This window comes from Cyprinodon tularosa, unplaced genomic scaffold, assembly GCF_016077235.1.
Source record: "Cyprinodon tularosa strain WSP-4 unplaced genomic scaffold, ASM1607723v1 ctg210, whole genome shotgun sequence".
NCBI lineage: Eukaryota > Metazoa > Chordata > Actinopteri > Cyprinodontiformes > Cyprinodontidae > Cyprinodon > Cyprinodon tularosa.
In genome coordinates, this window is record NW_024038779.1 from 823,732 (window position 1) to 846,659 (window position 22,928).

General features: G+C 37.3%; 1 protein-coding gene across 2 annotated transcripts in view; it reads right to left on the bottom strand.

Moving 5' to 3' along the window:
- ctbp2a (C-terminal binding protein 2a) overlaps positions 1-22,928 on the bottom strand; it is an 86,565-nt gene that overhangs the window by 62,177 nt on the left and 1,460 nt on the right. Inside the window, exon 2 of one of the 2 annotated variants that reach the window (XM_038285396.1) lies at positions 1,734-1,877. In XM_038285396.1, coding sequence (XP_038141324.1) covers positions 1,734-1,791 — 58 coding nt within the window. In that variant the 5' untranslated portion in view covers positions 1,792-1,877. Of the gene's footprint in view, positions 1-1,733; positions 1,878-22,928 lie in introns of those variants that run through there. The other variant, XM_038285398.1, reaches the window with a different exon arrangement.

The following is a 22,928-nucleotide window of genomic DNA, read 5'->3' on the forward strand; positions in this document are numbered from 1 at the left end:
TCTCCTGCCTGAGGTATTCACCAAACCATTTGTCTTTGGGGGCCATCTTCCTGATGTACTCCTGGATCTTAGCCGTTTCATCCTGGACAGTGGTCTTGACACTCACTAGCCCTCGGCCTCCCTTGCTACGCTTGGTATACAGTCTCAGGGTGCTAGATTTGGGGTGGAACCCTCCATGCATTGTGAGGAGCTTTCTCGTCTTGATGTCAGTAGCCTCTATCTCCTCCTTTGACCAGTTTATTATACCAGCGGGGTATCTGATGACTGGTAGGGCATATGTGTTGATGGCTTGGATCTTGTTTTTCTTATTCAGCTGACTTTTCAGGACCTGCCTTACTCTTTGTAGGTATTTAGCTGTGGCAGTCTTTCTTGCCATCTCCTCGTGGTTTCCGTTAGCCTGTGGCAGCCCAAGGTATTTGTAGCTGTCCTGAACATCTGTAATGTGGCCTTCTGGTAGTTCAACCCCCTCGGTTCTGATCATCTTCCCTCTCTTTGAGAGTTGACAAACAGGTGATGGCTAACGAACCAGACATTGTGTTGGTCAACAAACAGCAGAAGAAGGCAGTAGTGATAGATGTGGAAATCCCAAGCCACAGCAACATCAAGAAGAAAGAACATGAGAAGCTTGAGAAATACCAAGGGCTGAAAGAGGAGCTAGAAAAGATGTGGAAAGTAAGAGCAGCAGTGGTGCCAGTGGTAATTGGAGCACTGGGGGCTGTTACCCCCAAAATGGGAGACTGGCTACAGCAGATTCCAGGTAAAACATCAGAGGTCTCTGTCCAGAAGAGTGCAGTCCTAGGAACAGCTAAGATACTGCGCAGAACCCTCAAACTCCCAGGCCTCTGGTAGAAGACCCAAGCCTGAGGATGACACATACCACCCCATGAGGGGTGAGAAAACAGTTTTTTTTTTTTTTATATATATATACACACACACACACACACACACACACACACACACATACAACACCGTTTTACAAACATAGTAAAGTAAGAGTTGGGCCAGGGGAGGGGATGTGGTATTACAAAAATTCAGAGAAAACTAGTGACAGCAATACAATTCATATTCTCTACAGTCTAAATACAAACACCATGACAGACAGGAATGGCTAAAGAAAGTGAGACAGGAGGGCAAAATATGTTTAGCATCACAGTAGCACGGGAGTCAGAATTATGTCCAGGAGCAAATGGATAAAAATAGACTGAAGGAGAAAAAAACATGAATTGATACTCTTGCGGAAGTGTTGATGCATCGGATCGTCGGCTGTTGGATCGATGCATCGATACAGAACAATTATTATTTACACCTCTAGTCAGCACTGTTCATCACAATTTCCATTTTTCCTCTGAGCACGGAGCAGCCAGCTTACTTGGACTCGCTATGAATCATGGGATACCCAAGGCTATGTAGGACACACCGGTCCTGTACTACCAAACGGGTGAAAAGAAGACTGCATTTGTGGGCCCCATAACGAGGAGTTTTCCAATCCGAAGAGGCCACAGCGCTGCGCTATGATGTAATCGGCTGACGAATCTGGCAGCCGCTGTATTCAAACACAACCACAGGCGGTCTCATTCCAGCAATTTCTCTGGCTTCTCAAAAAGTTTTAGCTGCAGGCTGAATAGTTTGGTGCAGACTTTTAGTGGTGAAGACAAAAAAAAATTACATTCAATCCCATTTTGAATCAAAGTGATCAGTTTGAACACCAATGAGGACAAAGAAGAGCATTTTACCTTCACAGATCCTGTCCAGCCGCTGCCGTTTAACTTTATGTTTGTCAACCAGGGCCATCCTTTGTTAATGCTGAATGCTCTCTCCTCTCTGGATTTTACGTTTTAGGCTCCAATCCCCAATAACAAAAAAATGATTCTTTATATCTGAAACATAAGGAAGGAGGAACAAAGATGATTAGTTTTCATTTTTAAAAGCATACATTACAAGTTAATTACAAAATGGTTCTATATGATTTCTTGAAGTGGTAGAGATACAAAACTAATCTACATACCCTGCCCCCTTGGGATGGTACAGTTCAAATAAACTGTGATTTAATGCACCATATAACATGGAGTAACGCATAATTCTAAACTATGCAAAGCAAAACATCACTTATACTGTATGAAAAATACATGATGTGCAAATTAAAGATGCAAGAATGTGCTTGCAGTGCAAAAGTCAATTAAATCAACAGCAGAGATAGTTACATTATTAAATTATCATCCTTTTTTGAATATGTATCAATAGGAGGTAACCTTGAATGTATTTGAAATAATTTAAACCGGCTTTAAAATTTTAAAAGATCCTTAAATATCCCACAGACACATCTCCCTTTAGTGGTGAGCTTATCAAAGGAGAACCTTTTTATTAATTTTTTTTTGAGTCCTTTTATCAAAATGAAAATTACCCAAAAGAAAAACATAATGATCCCCAAAACTGAATGAGCAAATGAGAAATCGTATAATTCATCATGGCTACTGTAGATGCCACAACATGAGAATATCGTCACTGGTTCCTGCCGAAGCCTGAGATATGCTGGGGATTTTCCTTTTTCATTGTTAATGGTGAAGGATGAGACATGGGAACACATTTCGAAGTTTGCATAAAACTGTTCACACACAAACAAACCCCACCCCGAAGAAAAAACACACACACCCACATCCGCAAACTCAAGCGAAGGGCAGCTAGACACATAGAGGAATGTGGGTCAGTTAGTCAGCAGACAGGGAGAGGTTGTATCAGCAGAATAATGACATAAAAGGGGTCTGGTGGGAGGGAGATGAAAGTACTAAAAAATCCAGCAGGATGAGTTCATTACATCGTCCTCCTACATTACAACTGCAGCTCTGTCAGCACTTTTGCATTTTTTACCTCATTTTCATCCTCGTCTTGTCCGGAAGGCCTGATCCATGCACTTCCACAAATTGACTGTTTACAAAAAAGGGCTTCAACGTGTATTGATACGTGTAATGTTAATGCATTTGTTCCAATGTGGCAGGTCAACCACTGAAGGTGGAGAGCTAAATTTCATGCTATAGGAAAATACAACTATTTTTGCATTTTTTTCCTTCCCAATTTTTTCTCTTCAAAAAAAATTATTTCAGCACAAAGACATGCCTTAGCTTTTCTCCATAGAATATCCATCCAAGAAGGCAAAATAACACATTTGGGAGTCAGAGAAGAGATTGAGAAAAAGACGAAGTAATAAACAGTCAGAGATGATCAGAGACCAAGGAGGATATGGATTTGGCATCCAGGAACATGTGCAATATGGACATTGGCTTCACCACTGGATCTCTACATTACTTGGAAGTCAGAAAACGGCAACTGCTAAAAATTACCTATTTTCATAAAAGTATTGAAAGCTGCCCTAAAAATCCACCAATACAGTTTCCCATAACATACATAACATTCTGCAAGGATACAATATGTGGATAAAGTATATTTCCCAAAATAAAATCCCTTCGAAGCATTGCACTACTCTCCCTACTAATAGGAATTCCCTTTAAAAATGCATAAAAACACTTAAAACTGATTAAATTAATTAAATTAATTCTCAACATATTCTTATATGAACACTTTTATTGCAGGGGGGGCATTTGCAGGGGGGCATTTCTCCAACTCAAAAGCCAGTTGGGGTTGGGTGGGTGGAACATTTCCAAATTTTATTTAATTTTGTGAAATCTATCCATTGGTCTGTGTGTCCATCCTTTGTCCTCCACTTATCCAAGATCAGGTTATAATGGCAACAAGTGAAGAAGGAAATCCTAAATATAACTCTCCCCTAAACATCCTCCAGCTCATGATGGGGAATCCAAAGGCATACCCAATTGATACAGGTTATATATTTTCACGTGATCTCCTTGCAGTACGACATCCCTGGAAAGCATAAAAAGCAGCTCTACTTTGAGTTCCTATGGATGACGGAGTTCCTTACCCTTTTTCTAACGCTGGGCTCATACTGACTATGTTGTAGCTGTGGTGCAGGCACTACAAGGAACCATAAATTTATCAAAAGTAGTGTGCACATTCACATTAGCCACAGAGCAGTGTGTCCCCCCTTTCCATCTGTCAATCACTTAAAGTCGAGTAAAGAAGCAACTAGAGAGATTTAATTGGTATAAGGCACCAGGATTAGATGGTGTCAGCTCCAGAGTCCCTAAGGCCTGTGCAGAGCAGCTCTGTGGGATTCTAAAGCACCTCTTCAACCTTAGCCTGACCCAGAAGATGGTTCTAGTGATGCAGAAGACATCTCGTCCTGTTTTGGTGCCAGAGAAAACTCAGTCAACAATTCTTAATTACTATAGATAGAGCTGTTGAGCTCACATCCCACATCATTAAGGTCTTAGTTATTGTTATACTTCCTTAAGTGGGCCAACAAGAGCCTCTTGATCAGGTGGAGCAGACTATATTTCTTATGGAAGCTTTAGTCCTTCACTGTTGCAACATATTTTTTCTCTATTGTGGAGAGTGTCATTTCTTCTGCCATAATCTGTTGGAAGCAGGTTCAACAAACTTAGACTTAAATCCTCAACTCTGAATTGATGGTAGCCCTCATAAAGATAACTTACTGAAAATGAATGGAAATCTATATATGGTATGATGAATCTCTACCAATAAACATCCAATTATCTGAATGAATGCCACTCACTCACTGTTTAGATCCTTGTCAAAAGCACGTTTGTGTTTTTAAAACTTAAAGTGTAAAAGATAGGGTGAAAGATTTTCTTTTTATTGTTTGCACAAAAGTAGACAAAATTCGCCTGTCTAAATGGAAGAACGGGATTGGCTCTGAGGAGAGAGCTTACTGGACACTGAGCTTACTGGACAAAACCTGCTCCTGACCAGGATAGCTCTAGGGAAAATGTTACTGCTATAACACAAACAGAGGTTGAGGAAACTCTCTTTGTGGTACAGAAAACTCCTGATTTCAGCTTTTAAAATTGCTTTCAGTAAACCTGCTTTGTGAAACAAACCTCAGAAGACTATTTTCTCCACAAGACTGTTAAACAACAAAAACAGCGTCTTTAGTCAGTGACTTCCCCAGATCCACTGTAAGACAGACCTCTATAGGAAATACTTCTTGCCTATGACTATTTAATACTTAAGAGTTTATAGAAAATTTAATTTTTTTCTTTCAGGATCAACAAAATATTTTCTATTGAATCAGGATCATGTGTGCATGGTTGTATTTTTCTGTTTTGCCCTGTAATTGACTGTCAGTGTGTCCAGTGTGTACCAATCCCTTGCCCAATTGCTACTGAAGACGTAGCAGCCTTTCAGAAAGCATTATGGGATTTGCTGTCACAGCAGCAGCAACTAATAACAAAGATGGCGCAGGCACCGCATGGGGGAGGAGGAGCTACGTGACCAAGGGGGAAGTGATCAGCTGTCTGAACAGTTAGTTAACTGAGTTCACCATATAGTCCCCACTATATAGTGATTGAGGGATTTAGGGGTTAGGTCGAACGTTCAAGCACAGTAAGCTTTTATGAGCAATGAGAACATCAACTTTTGTGCACGAAGAGAAATGTTAACTTTTTTTTTTTAATTTCAAGAAAATCGGCCACAAAACCTTTATTAAAAAACAGCAACTTAAAGCAGAGCTCTAAGCTAAACAAGTGCAAGACAGGAAGTATTGTTATCCTGTTGCCCTTAGTGCTGTTGCTGCTCGACTGCTGCTTGACTAAGTGCTTTTATGTACCTTAACAATAAAGGGTTAGACCTGAGAGAAAATACATGCTTAGAGCTGGAGGAAAGGGAAAGAAAGGAAAAAGTCACAAACAAGCAAAAAAAAAAAAAGAAAAAGCCATAAGCTCCAGGGACTGCCTAGATAGCACTCACTGTCTAACTCTGTTTAGGTTGCAGTTGGGTAGACATGTTCGCAGGTTCTCTGACAAGCCTATGAATGTAACCATAGTGTGAGCAAAGCACAGATGACTGATTCAAGTGATGCATAGCTCATGACATTCTTTGTAATAGCCAGTCTTTGACACACAACATGGTCCCCAAGTCAGCTGAATCATCCCTGTTACTTTAAGATCTGTATTCATGACAGCTCAAAGGGATGCTTATCCAATAATGTTACGCAGCTTTAAAAATCTCCTTTAGTAGCTTTAATCTACATGCTGTGCTCTTTACAATCTGCAGGAAAAACTAAAGTCTTAATAAGCCCCTTTTGTAAATTGGCTGTGTGCAAAAAAAAACATGGCCGATGCTCATCAGTTTTTTTTTTCTGTTGGAAACCATACTCATCCTGCAGACAAATTAAGTGTCTAAAGAAATATTTCAACTTAACAAGGTTAGATGGGTAGATTCAAAGTTCAGTAAATGGCTTGCTAAGAGATGATTTGTTTCACCTGTTGAACCACTCCATGGTGTTTGGGATTCATGAACTGCTTTTCCATGTGACTCACTGTATGTAAAGAAGTTTCAAAAGCAGAAACCTAGTTTTTCTAAATTCTGAAATTTGTTCCAGACTTAAAGAAAACAAACACAGTAAAGATCAAAATTGCTGTGGATGAAAGCAGTATCAACATCACAGCAGGAGGGAAGAGGGGCTTAGAAAATAGAGAGCAGTTGGTCCAACTGTCCACTTATAAAGGAAAACCCTTCTTCCAAGAAAAAAAAAGTGAGTTTTTATGGACGAACAGCTGGAAGGCACAGTTTGACTCATTTACATACATGCCCACCTCTCAAAATATTATAGTAGAAATACTTTTAAAAAGTGACTCCACCAGAATTGTATATTAAAGTGTAAAGCTGCTGGTTTACTTACATTAAGACATTTTAAAGCAACCGCTTCTGGATTTGTATCATTGAGTGAAGTTTAAAAGCAAATCCGTAACATTCCAGTTCCCACTACTACTACTGTACATCATCACAGAAATCATTTGTCTGTTTACTGATTTAGTCATTAACCAGGATTTATATAAATTAGAAAATCTACCTTATGTCAAATACTGCTTTTTTTTAATAACAAATAAGATTAATAATTGGCTATCAAGCCTAGTTAATTATCTTTATGTTTTCCACCATTAATTAAGAATACCTTTAGTGGAAGAATGTTAGGTGTCCACATTACTAATCTTAGACAATGTTTCCCTTAATGTTCTCCTCCTTCTCCATACTACTTTGCCTCTTTCACTAAGCATTTGCTAAACCTATTGAGACGCGCCAGCTCTAAGCTCCTTCTGGCCATTCAAAAAACACAAATGGAGACTGGCACCACCCCACACAGCTGTATGCATTCAGAAATTAGTTGGGATTAAAGAAAAGTTGACAGGAGGTGTGGTGCAGCATTGAGGGATACTGTTCTTATGAATCAATAATGGTAGAAAAAGAGGCGTCTTTTTGGTGGGCAAAGCAAATGCTCTAAATAAATCTTTTCTTTTTACTCTTCTTCATAAAAAGATTATCTCTGAGTTTTGTTTATGTTTCTTGCAGCCAGCTTATCAGACAAACAGTGTGCTTCAACTACTAACTTTCTTAACCACCCATAACAGCTTATCTCAATGCAACTCAGTTGATGCCGTTTTATGATCTATGTGAATTTTGATGATAAAGCAACCCTGCAAAAACCCTGCAACTTCATAGTCAACCATCTTTTACACTAGTAGAAGGAAAATGTGAAACAAATTAAAGCTAAGCTAAAGAGGATTCAGGCATTTTTTTCTAATAATCAATTTGCTACTGCTTTCTGTATGGACATGCTTCAGACCTGTATTTTCCCTAATAATAAAGCCGTATATGTTTTGAATATTTAGCAGAGATTTCAGAAAAAATGTGACTGCTGTTTTTGAGGCCAAGACGAATAGAGATGTCATCCCTTGACATTTACGCTTTTAACCCTTGAATAAAGCATGAGAGAAATACCCTTCAGTCAATATTTGGAGGAACAATGGTGCAGGAAGCACTATATCCGTTTCTACAAATCTATGATTTACAACCATAAAGGTGGAAGGCGGCGTGAGAAGGCAGAGTGAAAAGGTGGTGGGATGTGTGGACGTAAAGCTGGGATTTAGACTCTGAAGCTTCTTTGACTCTTTCAAAATACACCAAACACACTCCTTCCTGTCACCATCACATATACACTTTCTCCTTTTACCTTATTCTGCGTGTGCTTTTAGCTTCGGGCACGCAGTGTCCTTTTCATTCTCAAATTCTCTTTTACGCAGCCTTTATATGATCCACTGTCTCTCTGCCTGTCCCTCTTAAATTTCCTCCATCTTTGGCTCCTCAGAGCTCTAAATAAAACCACACTGCAGCTATTCCAACTGCTGACTTGGGCTATTGCACAATTTTGTATTATAGCCTATTAATTTAAGTCACTAAGAAAAGAATAATGGTGATATTACTATGCATGATAGCCATATTCTGTCAGGCTTTAGACCCACTCACCCAACCGTTCCCCCTCTCCTCCTGCTCCTTACATCAAATGAAGTAAAGCAAGGTCTGTAATAAAATCTCCGCTGTCGTAAGAAATCATTCCCTATATATAACACACTAAATTAAACATGTCTTGCATGTAGAATGCATGCAAAAATATGTGCACAAACACAAACATAGACACATACACACTCATAGCAACATCTAAATCTTGACTACTTAAGCTGACAGGTGAAAGGCTTTGTCCAAGACGCCTTTAGTGTTGTAATAAATCTGTCCATTGTGTTTTTCTCTTTACAAACTACATCAGGAAAGGGACCTCAGGCATGCACTCAATCGAGGAACGAGACAATACTTGGATTTGGGTGTAAACACAAATACACATGCGCTGTTTTTAAATGTACAAACCAAACAATAAGAGGAAAAGCCTCTCGATTGATCCATAAACTAGCACAGATGATCATATTCCCAGGAGATCTGTGCTACAGAAGAAAGATCATGTTGTTAAATGCAAGTAAAAAAAAAAATCAGGGTCCAAGTGAATTTACCTATTTTTACAGATATTGAAAGAATATTGAAAGAAACGGAAACTGGTAAATAGGTGAAAATAGTTAGGTGGACTTCTGTACTTAATGGTAAAAAATAAATAAAACAAAAGTTGTAAAATATTAGTGTTAGCCAGAATAAATATGGCAAAATGTGCATCTTTCAGATGTTGCTAATGCAAACTGCATTCTAACTATTATTGTTGTTTAATCCTTGAGCTAAAAAATGTCACTAATCCCATCCGTCAATTTGGAGCCAGATTGTCGAAAAGAGTAAAAATGTAATTTATTTTGAGAGGAATTAAATTGGTCTCTGATAATAAAGAAAATAACTTAAGGTAATTCTTTTTTGAGAAAGAGTTACTGTATGTCACTGCATTGTACTTTTAACTCTTAATTAGTAAACCCATCTAGGGACAAGTCCTGCGAATTAGCGTCTGCAATAAGCTCTTATTACATTCAGAGCAGTAGTACATAAGTGTTTCTAAGTTACTTTGCTTAAGCTGCTAAATATTTCTAGATGAAAAATATGGTAGCAGCTTATTTTAGCTATAAATCAGAATATTTATTTTAAAGTATTAGAAACATGATCAAATGCATCTTCAGACATCTTTAAATGATCAAGAAAATACAGAAAAGAATATATAGGTATATGTTAAACTGATATCGAATAACTTACTTGGATCTACTGTAATATGCTCTCATTTCTATGATAAATTAAAGTTACATTTCTTGAATGTTTTCATTTAGTAGGCATTTAGTAGGCTTAGAGCAAAGTCTGTCATAGAGCACAGGTCTAACCTTTTAGTTTCTTCTTAAATGGGATTATTTCAAACTACATATTGTTTAGTCTTCTGAGTGTATTAGTAAAAACATTCGCATGTAAAATGGGACATGTTACAGAAGTGCACATGAATGACGTACAGAAAAGCAGCAGTGGTTTTAGGCGTTAAAATAATAAAGTGATAATAAAAAAGTGCCCTTAAAAATGCCAGTTAAAATTATTTTTAAAGTCACTGCAATTCTTACAGCCTGTTGCAGAAAATAAAAAATATATATTTTCAAAGTAGCTTTCCCCAGTTATTGTGAACTTTTGATCCCCTAACAAAAGTTCTAATCTAATTAAATCAACATTTTTTTGTGTTGAGATTAGAGAAAACAAGTTTTAACTTGTGAACCTAGTGATCCCTCTTTCCAACTAATTTACTACTATTTACTTCAAGTGCCTGATGCATATGCAAAAAAACTGTAAAAGCAATTAAACTCCAAATGACCTGTGAAGATGAAGCCATAATGAGAGTTTCCACTTTCATTTTTTTATTTAGAGTTGAATAAAGGAACAAGAGAAAAGAAAATGATTCTCATAAGGATGCTTGTTTTGTGAACTCCAGCTAGAGAATAGAACACAAAATCACATCCAATTTACATCATAGAAACTAACAAGAGCTGTTTTTTAAGGATAAATGAAATAGGTAATAAAATATGTAAAGATACAGCGTGGAAAGCTTCACCTTAGAGCATTTTCAGCCACATTTCAGCTCTCGTAAGAGTACATCTGTGTGAAGAGGTAGAGGCTGTATGTAGAAAGATGTTTAATGCAGCAAAAGAAGGGCTTATCAGAAGATTTCTACCGGTAAACTATGTGTATAATATAAGGCTAAATGAAGAATAAATGGGGTCAAGGAAAGGCCAAGCCTTGCCCCAGAGGCCAGCTTGCCATGAGCTGACCTAGATTAATACCAACCACAGCAGCACCAGGACTATTAAACACACCCCAGTTTCCTGCATCCTGCCTCTCTGTCTGTGTGTGAAATGATTCCATCTGTCAGTCTCAGCTGGGCTGTGAGAACATTGCTGAATGCTGCTGCCCACACACACACACACACACACACCTACAGACGGACACCAAAAAACACAGACGTGTTGGCGGGGAACTGGGGCCAAGGTGGATTCCTGGCTGCAACCTGACTCTAGGGAGGAGTCAAGGCTCTTTTTAAAACATTTTTTAGCAACAACCTTTAACAGTAAACAAAATTTCATGTGGAACATTTATTTGTTTTTCATGGACTGCATGTTTAGTCTCTTTTCCTTTCATCTCTCACGATTTGCGGGCTGTATTTTCAGCCTCCTTGTTGAATTAATAGCTTGCTGATAATAAGCCCATTTATCGCAGCATGCACGCTTCTATAGTCGCTCTGTCATCTCTCTGCCTCCGCGCACACACTTGTCTATTTTTGCATAATGTTTTAGAAGTTCATACACTTGACAGTTTTCATAGAATGAGATGCTTTGACAATACAAACTTGTATTTAATCACTAGGAAACAGAGAAAAAGCTGAAAAGTGGCTGCACACCTGACCTCAAGTGGAACAGAGGAAATATACAGGATAGGAAAGGACACATAAATAAAGAAAAATTATTTGGATGCAGGAGAAAAACAAAAAACCTATATCTCATTGCCAAGATAAGAACCACTAATTTTAACAATATGAAGATTAGAAGAGGTTTTCCACACATTTTCACATAAAAATAAAGTTCAGATTCAATTACTAGAGTTCCAAGTCCTTTAGGTTTTGTGAAAATATAAAATACTATTTATTGTGATGTGCAGTGGTTAGGCTTAAATTATAGAACCTGCAAAAGACTAAAAACAACGAAGGATACAAGGGAGGAAGGAAAAGCAAAGGGCAAAGAAGGAGATAATAGAGGGACATGAGGAAAGTAACTCATTAACAAAGGGAGGTACAATAAATTTAAACACTGGGAAACAAATATTTTTCCATACTTATCCAGACCAGGAAAATACTAAAATCAAATTCCATACAGTTCTATAGAAGCAGAAAAAAGAAATGGATATGGTTGCAAAAAATAGGGCACTATATGTCTGTCGGAACAAATGAATGGTTTCTTGTACTTTGAAGAAATACACAAACATAAAGTACATTTCATGACAAGGTTTCATAAATGCACTCTGCTGTCCTTTAATCACACAAGGTGACTGAATAAGACAAGGCTGACCTGCTAAAAAGAGTTTTTTTTTTTAACTAACTTCTATAGTAATGTTTTCCATACGTCCAAGCTTATCTCCCAGTTACGGCGTGAAGAATAAAAGGCTGTTGAAACTCTAACCATAGTAACAGAAACTGCCCCACATATTTCAAGTCTCTCAGCGAGTCCCGAGGGGACTAGTCTCAGAAGACTGAGGCGGAGCTGACAGTGTGTGGCTTCATCTGGACTCTTTGAAACATTAACCCCCACTAAATCCTTCCATCTCGAATCTCCATGCAGGTGTAAATCAAACACGACTACGTGCGAACAGGCTGAACAAGAAAAAGAAAATATCCTCCAGAGCTTCTCAGCTGCAGATAATCAAAGAGCTTCCCTCAGGCTCACCAAACACAGGTAATATTCATAATGGAGATGGCTTGGGTAATAAAACTCAGTCTCACAACACAAATTAATCTGTCACCATTCCCATTACTACAAGAATGGTGAATTTAAAAAGCCTACAGATGAGCAATGGGAACCAGGAGACGTTCCCATTGCAGATTCCAAAACATCAAGCAGGTATTCCATGTTCAAGGTGTAAGCATAGATGCAGTAAGGGCCGCACTGCTCATTTAATTCAGAAAGAAGCTCAGCCACTTACTTTTTAACACCGTGGTTTAGGTTTCAAGTGGTTCCGTGGACATTTGCCAGACTCTCCTGTTTCTGGACTCCTGCCAGTAATTATGCAAGCTAAAGTGCTGATAGATGCATGAAAGCGTGGTATGTGAGCTGTTTTCAGCTGGCCTGGAAGAATAAGGCTACATCATTAACACACCAAAGGTTCATATCATCATAATCACGCTTATGGCAAGTCCTTAAATACTTTCTATGAAAAGCAGAGTGTTCAAATTAATCAGCTTCTCACGACAGACACAACACTTAAAAGATGGGTAATGATAAGGAAAATGTAAATGTTTAAATGATAAACTAATAATTACATGAAGTTATGGACATTATGTTCACTGATGTTTTCCAGTTCTCATGTGTTGAGCATAAAAATGTATAAATGGACTCAAAAATCCAAAGATTGAAATGTAAATTTGTATGCTGTTTTCATCCTGCATCTTTTCATCTTTATCAGAATGTAAGTAATTCTTCTTGTCGACAGTGGTTTCCGTTCTGTGTTCTGTATGTGATTGTTAAATGAAACACATTCAATAAACATAAAGTATATAAAAAAAAAATGTATAAATGGCAAAATGTTTAAGTCCTGTAAGCAGCTAACTGTAAGAAAAATGACCAAATTTCTAACACATAATTTCAGATGTTTTTATTATTATTTATATAGGCTAAGAAACTGTAATATTAACAAAAAAATCTTAGGAAAAAATATCATATACCATCACAAAGGTAAATCAGTCTGTTACTGGATGCTTGCTGCAATATGCCATATTCTCAGTGAGAGTGCTCCACTGAAACAAAATGAACATGTGTTACTCTATTCAAAACATGTTAAATTAACCTGTGTCACATAACCCTATGCTATGAGTGAAGCTCTTTGCTCTGCTCCGATAAATCTTCATTTACCCTATGAACACCATTGCTTGGAAGGCTGCCACAGCAGGCAAGTTTTAACACTATCAGATGGAAGAAGGCACACATTCTTTGATTATGATTCAATTCAGAAAAAGAAAACAAATGAGACAGTCCTGCAACAAAAAGTAGCTTAAAAATCTGGACAGCTTTCACAATTAAATCACCAAATAGGTAAGCTATGGGTTTTTTAGGAAACATCAAAAGTTTTTGTTCACATGAGCAAAGCAGTTTTCAGATAACAAATATGCCACAGTGGTGTTCCACTGCTACAGTGGCACTACAAATGTAACTGAAATATTATTCGAAGAAGCCACTAATAACATTACTTTATATCACTCTATGCCATACAGGTGCTTCATAGTTGCCAACATTGGGTCGTGAAAATTAGGGAGATTTATTTTATTTTTTTCCATCAGAGTATCATCCCACGCTGTAATTATTTTTAATTTCTTGCCAACTGATGAAGAAACCTTATTCTGACATTCAGTAATGATTTTTTAAGGACAATGGGAAAAATGCAGTTTTAATTGTTAAAATAAGTACTAAATAATAATGCATTTAGTATGCAGTGTTAGACATTACATTAAAAAATGTGTACCACTGACTGCCGTCATCTAAAGGATTAATTGGCTGTTGCCATAAAGAAAAGCAGCCAACGCCACTGAACCTGAACTTCAAATTCATACAATTAAAACAGAGAAAACCTAATCAAAATTATAGCTTCACAAGCAAACTTTTTAATTTGTTAACATCAGAGATGCATCCATTACTGCACAGAAAAGTAAACTTACGGGAGATTTATTTCATGTTACAGCAGAGTTATTCATCAGTCTGTTGCATTAACTTTACCTTTCTAGGAAAATATCTGTGGAAACCTTTTTCCTAACGCCTGCCTGGTTTCTCACTGCAATAGATACTCTCAGAAATAATAAAATAAAAATAAAAAAATTAAATTATAATCTCTCTTTACCCATAGAGACCCTACATCTTTCTCCCTGTTGCTGGCCTCTGATCCATCGTCTCCCTGACTCTGCTCTGTTATGGCAATGAACTTTAAATAAAAAAAAACATTTTCAGAAATAATTTGGAAGAAAAGCAATACAAAGTGCTGTGGCATTTAAATTTAAAGTCATGTTTGTGCCATAGATGTTTATTTTATCTTTTCCCTGACTCTCCTCCCTCTATTGTGACCAAAGGGCTCATTTTAAATATACGGAGAGCAATTGTGAGCACAAATTCTGCCCAAAAATGAAAGAGTACTGTTCCAATAATAAACCAACCATCAACAATGTCACAGAGGAAGCAACAATTTAAACTATTATCAACAAATAAACAATAACAAATAATATGCCTAATATAGAAATAATCAAGCCCAATATAACAATAACAAATATTGATATATTGGGCATGTTTTATCTTGTCATTGTTTAACTAACAAGCTCATTTGAATACAACGTTACACAACTTACGTGGTTTGATTGGGAAAAAAACAGCAAAGTGTGTTGCTTCTTGCTGGCTGGTTTGCTAGTCATCCTGATGCCATCATGTCAAACTGGGTGCATTCAAGGACAGCTCGGAAAAAGCAGTTAGTGCATACTAACAACGACTTTAACTATGTAACGGCTGAAAAAAAGTGCGGGGTACAAAGAGGACGGAAAGGGAAAAGTGCAACGTCCCACCCATTCATATATCCCATCACACACTTACTTTTTTCTTTCACTGAAAAATCAGGAGATAAGTGCGAGAAATGACTGATCGGGAGCTCAGCGGGAGTCTGCTGCATAAATTGAGAGAATTTGCAAGTATGTATGGCTTAACTCTCTTATTATACTGTATTCTTAAAATGGATAATAAAATGTATGGCATACCTTACCTTCTGATGAAGTCTGCTAATTTTAATTTGGTCACTTGCATACATTAACAGAGAAATTTAATTTAATTCTTAGACATTAGTGAAGTTTAAATGTAAAAACTAATTTATAAATAGTAGTGTATTTTAATAGGAGAGGTAACATAACTAGTCATGATGCAGCCCAATACTGAATAGCACATAAACCTATGTTTGATTTTTACAGTTTCTTCTGACTGGAAGTAATGTCAATGCCAAAGCTCCCATTCGAATGTCATATAAAATCTGTGAGGGAAGGAAACAAAATAGGGTGAGGGCAAAATAATCATAAATAGAAGCATATGAAAATTTGGTCATTAATCATATGACAGGTTCAGAATCGCAAAAAGGGAAAGGGTATAAAATGTGTAAATTTCCAACACGTCATTTGAATACATGTAAAATGAAAAGGGTTAGAAAAATATTTTCTTTAAAGACTGGAATTAATTTTAACTTGAAATATACTCTTTAAGTGCTATGTGTGTCAAATTAGAAACAAATTTTTTGGTTTAAAGAAAGTAATTTTTATTTAAACCGCTAGAGGGTGTGAATATTTTAAGCTTAACTAACACCGAGGATGTAGAATGCAAAGGGCCCCATTTTAATTCTAAAGGCCCTAAGAAAGACATCTGGTTTTCTGCAAGAAAAAAACACCACTTATCAAAGGTTTTTTTTTTTATAGCTGAATTATGATCTAAATCGAATGGTCCAATCACAATGAAATGGTGCATCATACATAGCATGAACTGTCTTCAATTGCTATCACAATCTCCAGATTTAAATCCCCAACTCTGTGAAATGTTGTCGAAGAAGACTTCGATTTGTCCTTTTGGTAAAAGCATTCAGAATATTAAAAGCCGGGGTGTCATTTTTATACATCTTTACCAGTTTTGCAGCTAAGTGTTACAAATAAAGAACTCTGTTCATGGTGCCCCATGGTGTAACGGCACACTTATCAGGCCTGGGCACATCTGCTTCACTTTATGTGCATCATATCCATGCCGATAATAGACCTTAGAGTCCTTTTTTTTTTCTAAGAATGGAAAACATTTTTCAAGGATTTTTTTTCTTGTAGGTTCTGTCATTTTGTTTGAGATAATCTACTCTCTAGCAAGGAATGGAGGGAAAAAAATCTTCCAACTCCACATAAATTCAAATGAGCTTATGCATCTTCCTCTGCTATTAGAAGTAGCACTCAGACAGTGTGCATGCACACTTAAAGTGTTCATACTCCACACCACCAGATTGAAACATCCTATTAGCTAGCACATTCACAGAGCCATTAGCTTTTAAATATGCAGGAGCTGTGCTCCTTTCAAAATGCCATTTTTACTCTGCTGCAAGCAGAGTTCTTCAGTTGTCATAAACAACTCGTTCTTTTTTTTAATTCAAGGACCTTTTCAAATGTCAGGGCCAATCAAACACAACACGACAGGTCTCTGGACAGAAAAAAGGAAGACAGCTCAGAGGGCAGAGCAGAAAAGCAGACTTATAATGCATATTCATGAGGTTGGAAGGTTGTAACCAGTGGCAAAACAGTTTTGCAGTACGAGACCAATAAAAAACAACAACAACAAAAAAAACGTGCTTTTAACTCTTCTCCACAGCCACCATTTCTAAATGTCAATGTAACAGAACCACGACGGCCAAAGCTCCCAAATCCACCCCCATCTCTATTTCTGTTCCCTTTATCTCCGTCAGCGAAATCTTGCAGAAAAGTTTTCCCCGTAAATTCGGAGCTCAGCAGAAAGGCAAACAAACAGCCGTCTCTTCACTGGCCTGGGCCAACTTCAGCATTTTACACATCTCTTTCAGTTTGCAGCTTCCCTAACATCAGCAGGATGGATTCTCCTGACACAAGTCTATGTCAGCTGGACCGCAACAGAGAGTCTGCTGAGACACAAAGGAACCTTTCCTCACTTCATGCCACCTCCTTCCTATGTGCACAGTGGAAAGGACACAAACGTGAAAAAGAAAAAAAAAAACTTATGGCATACAAAGGTAGAGTCATCCTGAGAAAACATCACCAGGTTGGTGAAAGAAAAACATAAGAGCATTCACAGTATTACAGTCTTTCTCACTCCTTCCCTACCTGCCTCTCTTCCTTTGTTTCTGTCTCCTCTCTTTGGCTACAGGAAGGCACAGTCATCCAGGAGGGCATTATTAGCTGTCAGCATTAACAAACCATGTAGCAGCAGCAGGAGCAAAATCAGTTTCATAACAATGCCTCACCACTGCTCCAGCGAGTGCAGCAAGCAGTTAGAGCCCACTGTGTGCAGATGGTGTTTTGTCTGAAAAACTGACAGTCAAATACACATGCAAGCATGTGCTAAACATAGATGGAAAGCATGCAATTCTCTTTACCTTCATATATTTCTAGTGGTTTGATTTAAAGTTAAAAGACAGGTGTGTAATCCTCTGATTATGGAGAGTAAATAAATATTAAAAAAAGGAGGTAAATTGAAAGATTGTTAGAAAGAAAAATATGATTTGCCTTTCCTCTTACAGATTTCTGTCATTTTTGAGAAAAAAATAACCAATGTAAATGCAAAATTAAGGGATAAAATCTGTCAACCTACTGCAATGCATTTTCTATGACAGGTTGTTATCATGTAGGTTAGAAGGTATTTTGACCCTTTTCTTTGTTGCAATGTTTTAATTTGGACAAATTAAAGGCTTTTCAGGCCTACAGTAGATAGACTGCATTAATCCGGCAACAGCGTCACACTTACATGTTAAAACTGGACTTTAACAAAGACAAATCAAAAACTTGGTAGGTTTAATGTAAGCCCTTCTGAGATTAAGTCATTGGTGTCCTGCTGATCTCTGTCTGGCTGCATGAACAAGGTTTAGATCAGGATGACTGAACATTCTCTCTCAGGATCAGCTAGTGCATGATTCCATGAATCATCTATCACCACCTGGGTACTGCAGTGGCAAAGCATCCCCAGACCATCACACTGCCACCACTGTATTCTACTGTACACTTTTTTTTTTTCTATGCATGCTGCAACTAGATGAATTTGCAGTAAATATTACAAATATGCAGTCCACACAACAGCCTCCTAAAAGTCATGGGTATCATCAAAATGCTTTAGGGAAATGTGTGTGTTTGGTTTTCGTGGATTCATGCATTTTATTATTTTTTGTTTGTCTTTTTCTTAAAGCTGAATCATGAACACAACCGCATAGAGGAAGATTTTCACATGTTCAAATTCACATGTACAACCCTGTTATCGCTCCCAAGAGGGAACGCCTATTAACCGAGTGCGAGAGCGTGCACAAGCCCATTTCTCCTCATGCACGCTCTATTTAAAAGTTGCTGTTTGCATCGCTCATACAAGCTTACTTTACAAAATAAGATTTGCCCTTTTTCCACTATGTCAGACTCACCACTGGTAAGTGAAAATGGGGACAAGCACTTAGGACGGCCTTACATAAACATATCACCAGAATGATTGACGATTAGGAGGACCACTTATTTTCATTATCCACCAAGAAAAAGAACATCCTGCACTATACCTTTAAGTGAAAGACGCGCTCCCATGCTTCAAGTGTTGTTTTAGGTTATTTAATAACATCCTGGTAAAAAAAAATGTGGGTTGTGACCTCATAAATCTGTGCTTACGAGTAATTTAGTTAGGCCAGACACTCTTAGCAAGCTAAACCACTTTTCTGTTTTCTTCATTTGAGGAACATATATCACACTATGGTTTGCTGGAGTCCTACTGCCTTAGAAATCCTTCTTTAAGAGAACCAACCTTATCACTTTGTTCACAATCTGTTCTTAAATCTTTGACCAAGGCAGGATTGTCAAACAGGTTCTAGTTAAGCAATTTTTTGGTTGTTTTTTTTTCTACAAATCGTGCTTAATCATAATATAAGCTATTTTTGTTCAGGTTATCTTCATTTTTATCAACATCTGTTTTATTGTTTGAATGAGAAAAGGAAAGAGAAGTAAAGACAAAAGCCTGAGGCAGAGCAATAATCTCAATATGCTCTTGCTTCACTGGTGCCATGAGCCTTTCCACAATCATTGAATGAATAAATGATATAGAGAAATGTTCATGTTTGTACTCATAATGCTGAATGAGCATGCTGTATTTCCTATACTTTGTACACATCTATCTCTATGGGTCAAAAACTGAATTCAGAAAGATAAGAGAATATTTCAAATATATAATATATTGAATACTTTGAAGTTTTGTAAAGACTTGGAGTAAAAAACAAAAAATCTTCAAAGACATAGGCTAACCATTCATCCAAGTATATATGGTCTTAGATGATGTAAGATTCTAAAAAAAAAAAACTTTTGGAGGGAAAGAATGGGATCAGATAGTTTTGAAATACTTGTTTTTAAAAAAATCTGCTGCCACTAATATTCTCACCCCTGATGTTAATTGTTTTGAACATACCATTTTTATCAGCAGGACACTATATGTTGCACTAGAATTCACTTAGTATTCTAGATCATTTAGAAATGTTGGGGAGAGTTTTTCTAAATTCAACAGGTCTAGAGACAGAAAGCCATACAGTATAACTGAGGCTGGGCTATCTATAGCTTAAAAATCAAATCTCCAGTTTTTTCCTACCAAATCTAACTAATAAATTTTTGCTTTCTCCCTTACATTTTAAGATAAAATATGACAAATTACATTGATGCTTCACAAACAATGAAAATATAGCACCCTAAATGTTTGCTAATGGGCATTACACAGTGAGCTAGATTATCAGTAATAGGTGCACATCTAAGAACAAAATCTAATGAACTGGTGTGACTGTATGCTATGGAAGCCCAAGGAATGGATTGGTGGAAAAAAGTAACCATATTTCTAAACATTAATCTTCATAAATGGAGAAAATAATCTTCCTGTTAAAAGAGAGTTTTTCCTCTCCACTCTCACTACAAGCATGCTTAGTGTGAGGGATTGCCTTCGAGTCAATGAGTCGATGCAATCAACGGGTTTTCCTTAGAAAACTTTGAACTAATTTGACCGGATGATCTGGTTGAACTGTAAAGTGCCTTAAGATGACTTGTGTTATGAATTGGCCCTACATAAATTGAATTAGAAATGAATTAATCGATAAATTACCAAGCCCTACATAAAATGCTATTTTTGTGTTTTGGAAACAATTTCACTTATTGACTTGACCATATGTTTACAAATGCTTAAAATACCAATTAATGATCTAGATCTAATTTTCTGGACCTAGATTTGATTAAAAATTTTCCCGGTGCATTAAAGCATCCTATGTTAAAGTTTTTAACAAAGTAAGACACAGATCTTTGCAGCAATTCTGATTAACTAAGCTCTTACCATCCTTCTCCCTATTGCCAAAAAAATAAAAAATAATAATAAAATTTTAAACTTTCCTACTGCTGTATGGATGTGAGAAAGTTAAGGTCGCTTTTATGTCCTAAAAAAATAATTTGAGATGTCAAGTTATTATGAAAGCTATAATGTTAAAAAATCTTTAACCTGTATTTTTTTGTATCTAATAAGTTGAAAAGTTCTGTTTTCTTTAAATATGAGATTTTTTTATTTTTTATTAAATGTGCACATATTTTGATTCGTTATAAACACTTTCCCTGACTGTTAATACATCCAATTTTCCCTGCTGTGGGATGATCAAGGTTTAATTTATACGTTTTTAACATCCTCTATACCACAAGGTGGTGAAGGTGCTGTGGCAGCGATGGACAAAACTGCCTTCTTAGGTTTGATTGCCTTAATTAAAAACCTTTAGGTAACAGCAGAGGAAGATGGTGTTTGTTTTCCTGCTCCTACAGCAGCTCAGCAGTGAGTTAAATGCATAATTCAGAATTGGCAACGCTTCCAAACAAGCTTGCATCGGATTGTGATGTGGTGAGACAAAGCTACACAGCGGGAAACAGCCTCCAGAGTATGAAAAATTACTTGGCTGCACTTAAGAGCAAACAACTAAGGAGTTATTCATTTCTTGCCACAGTGTACATCATATCAGCCGCAGCACACAAGAGCGAGTGCGCCTACACACACACACACACACACACACACTGGGAATCTTGGCGACCAGTTTTCTTCAAAGAGCGAGGGGCAAACAGCTCTTATCAGTGAGGAGAATCAGACACCTGCTGCTGCTGCTGTCTGAGGCAGCACACATCCACTCTCATAACTGTCCTCGACAACCACAAACACAGAAATTGGGATTCTTCAAAGACACAACAGGGCAAGTTACAACAAGCCAGGAACAGGTGCACAAAGATAGGGCGCCAATTACACAAAACACAGAGGATATTTTTTTAAACATGTCGTCTGAGGCTAAACTATTAGCAGCTGCTCAAAGGTTTGAGGAAGTAGTTTTCCTCTATGCAACACAGACGCTTTAGTTTGGAAAGCATGCCACATCACAGTGCCGGACCCTTTTTTTTTGCTTTGTTTAAGCATCAAAGCTGTTAAGCTGCAGAGTTATGTTGTGATAATACATTTTTTTGTGACACATGCTTTGCATAAATGTGGATAATTGTGTAATTTTCTTTATATGCTGTTCAACTTTAAACACATTTATTTGTTTATTTAGTTATCTTTTCTGTGTTATAGTGAAATCCAGCAACATCTGAAAAAAGAAGAAAGTATTCAGTTTGATATGGGAGGGAGAAAATTAAGAATTAGAAGCTGTTTATGTATCTAATTTCAATAGGTTCCATCCATCCATCCATCCATCCATCCATCCATCCATCCATCCATCCATCCATCCATCCATCCAAAATACCTACCATAATGTCACTGGGCAATAAAGATTTTGATTGGATATAAAACATAAAAATATATATGGGAACCCAAAGTCTGTAAAAAGAAGCAACAAGAAAAATCTGTTTACATTTACTTATTATTTCAATTACTGAACTATTAGTCTTCAATGTCTCTAACTCCACAAACCACAAGAAATACTCCCACCCCCCCTCCCCACCAAGACCACTACCTACCCAAAGGGAAAAAAAACTGCAGCAAAAACAAAAAGTCAAATGACTCATTATAACTCTCTAATCCTCTCTTCTTAGCTTCTGATGGACATTAGACATATTTTCTGGCTTCTTCAGATTCCACAGTGTAATTTCACAGCCATTACCTCGGCTCCACAATGCATAGCACAATCCCATCACATGACAGTAAAATCCTCCCAAACTGAACCATAGGAACTTCTAAACTCTTCTGCCATTCTGGCAATTCTTTTAAAAAAATCTGATATTTAATCCATATTAGAAAGTTAAATGGAGTATTCAACCCTTAGAATGTAACTCCTTCAATAAACAGGCAGTTATCCTATTTTTTTATGTCTTGTTGCTAAACTTGAAGCTCTTTTTTCTTCACATGGCAGTCATTCAAGAGAAATCCTGGATGTAATCTATCACCTTTCTCTTCTCTGGTTGAGCAGCTGTCCGGCTCGCCTCTCAGTCATCCACTGTGCTGTAATACACTGATGGTACGTGGCTAAAAAAGCACGGCGAGCAGCAGATCAGCCATGTACACCGCTCATCCCTACAAGCA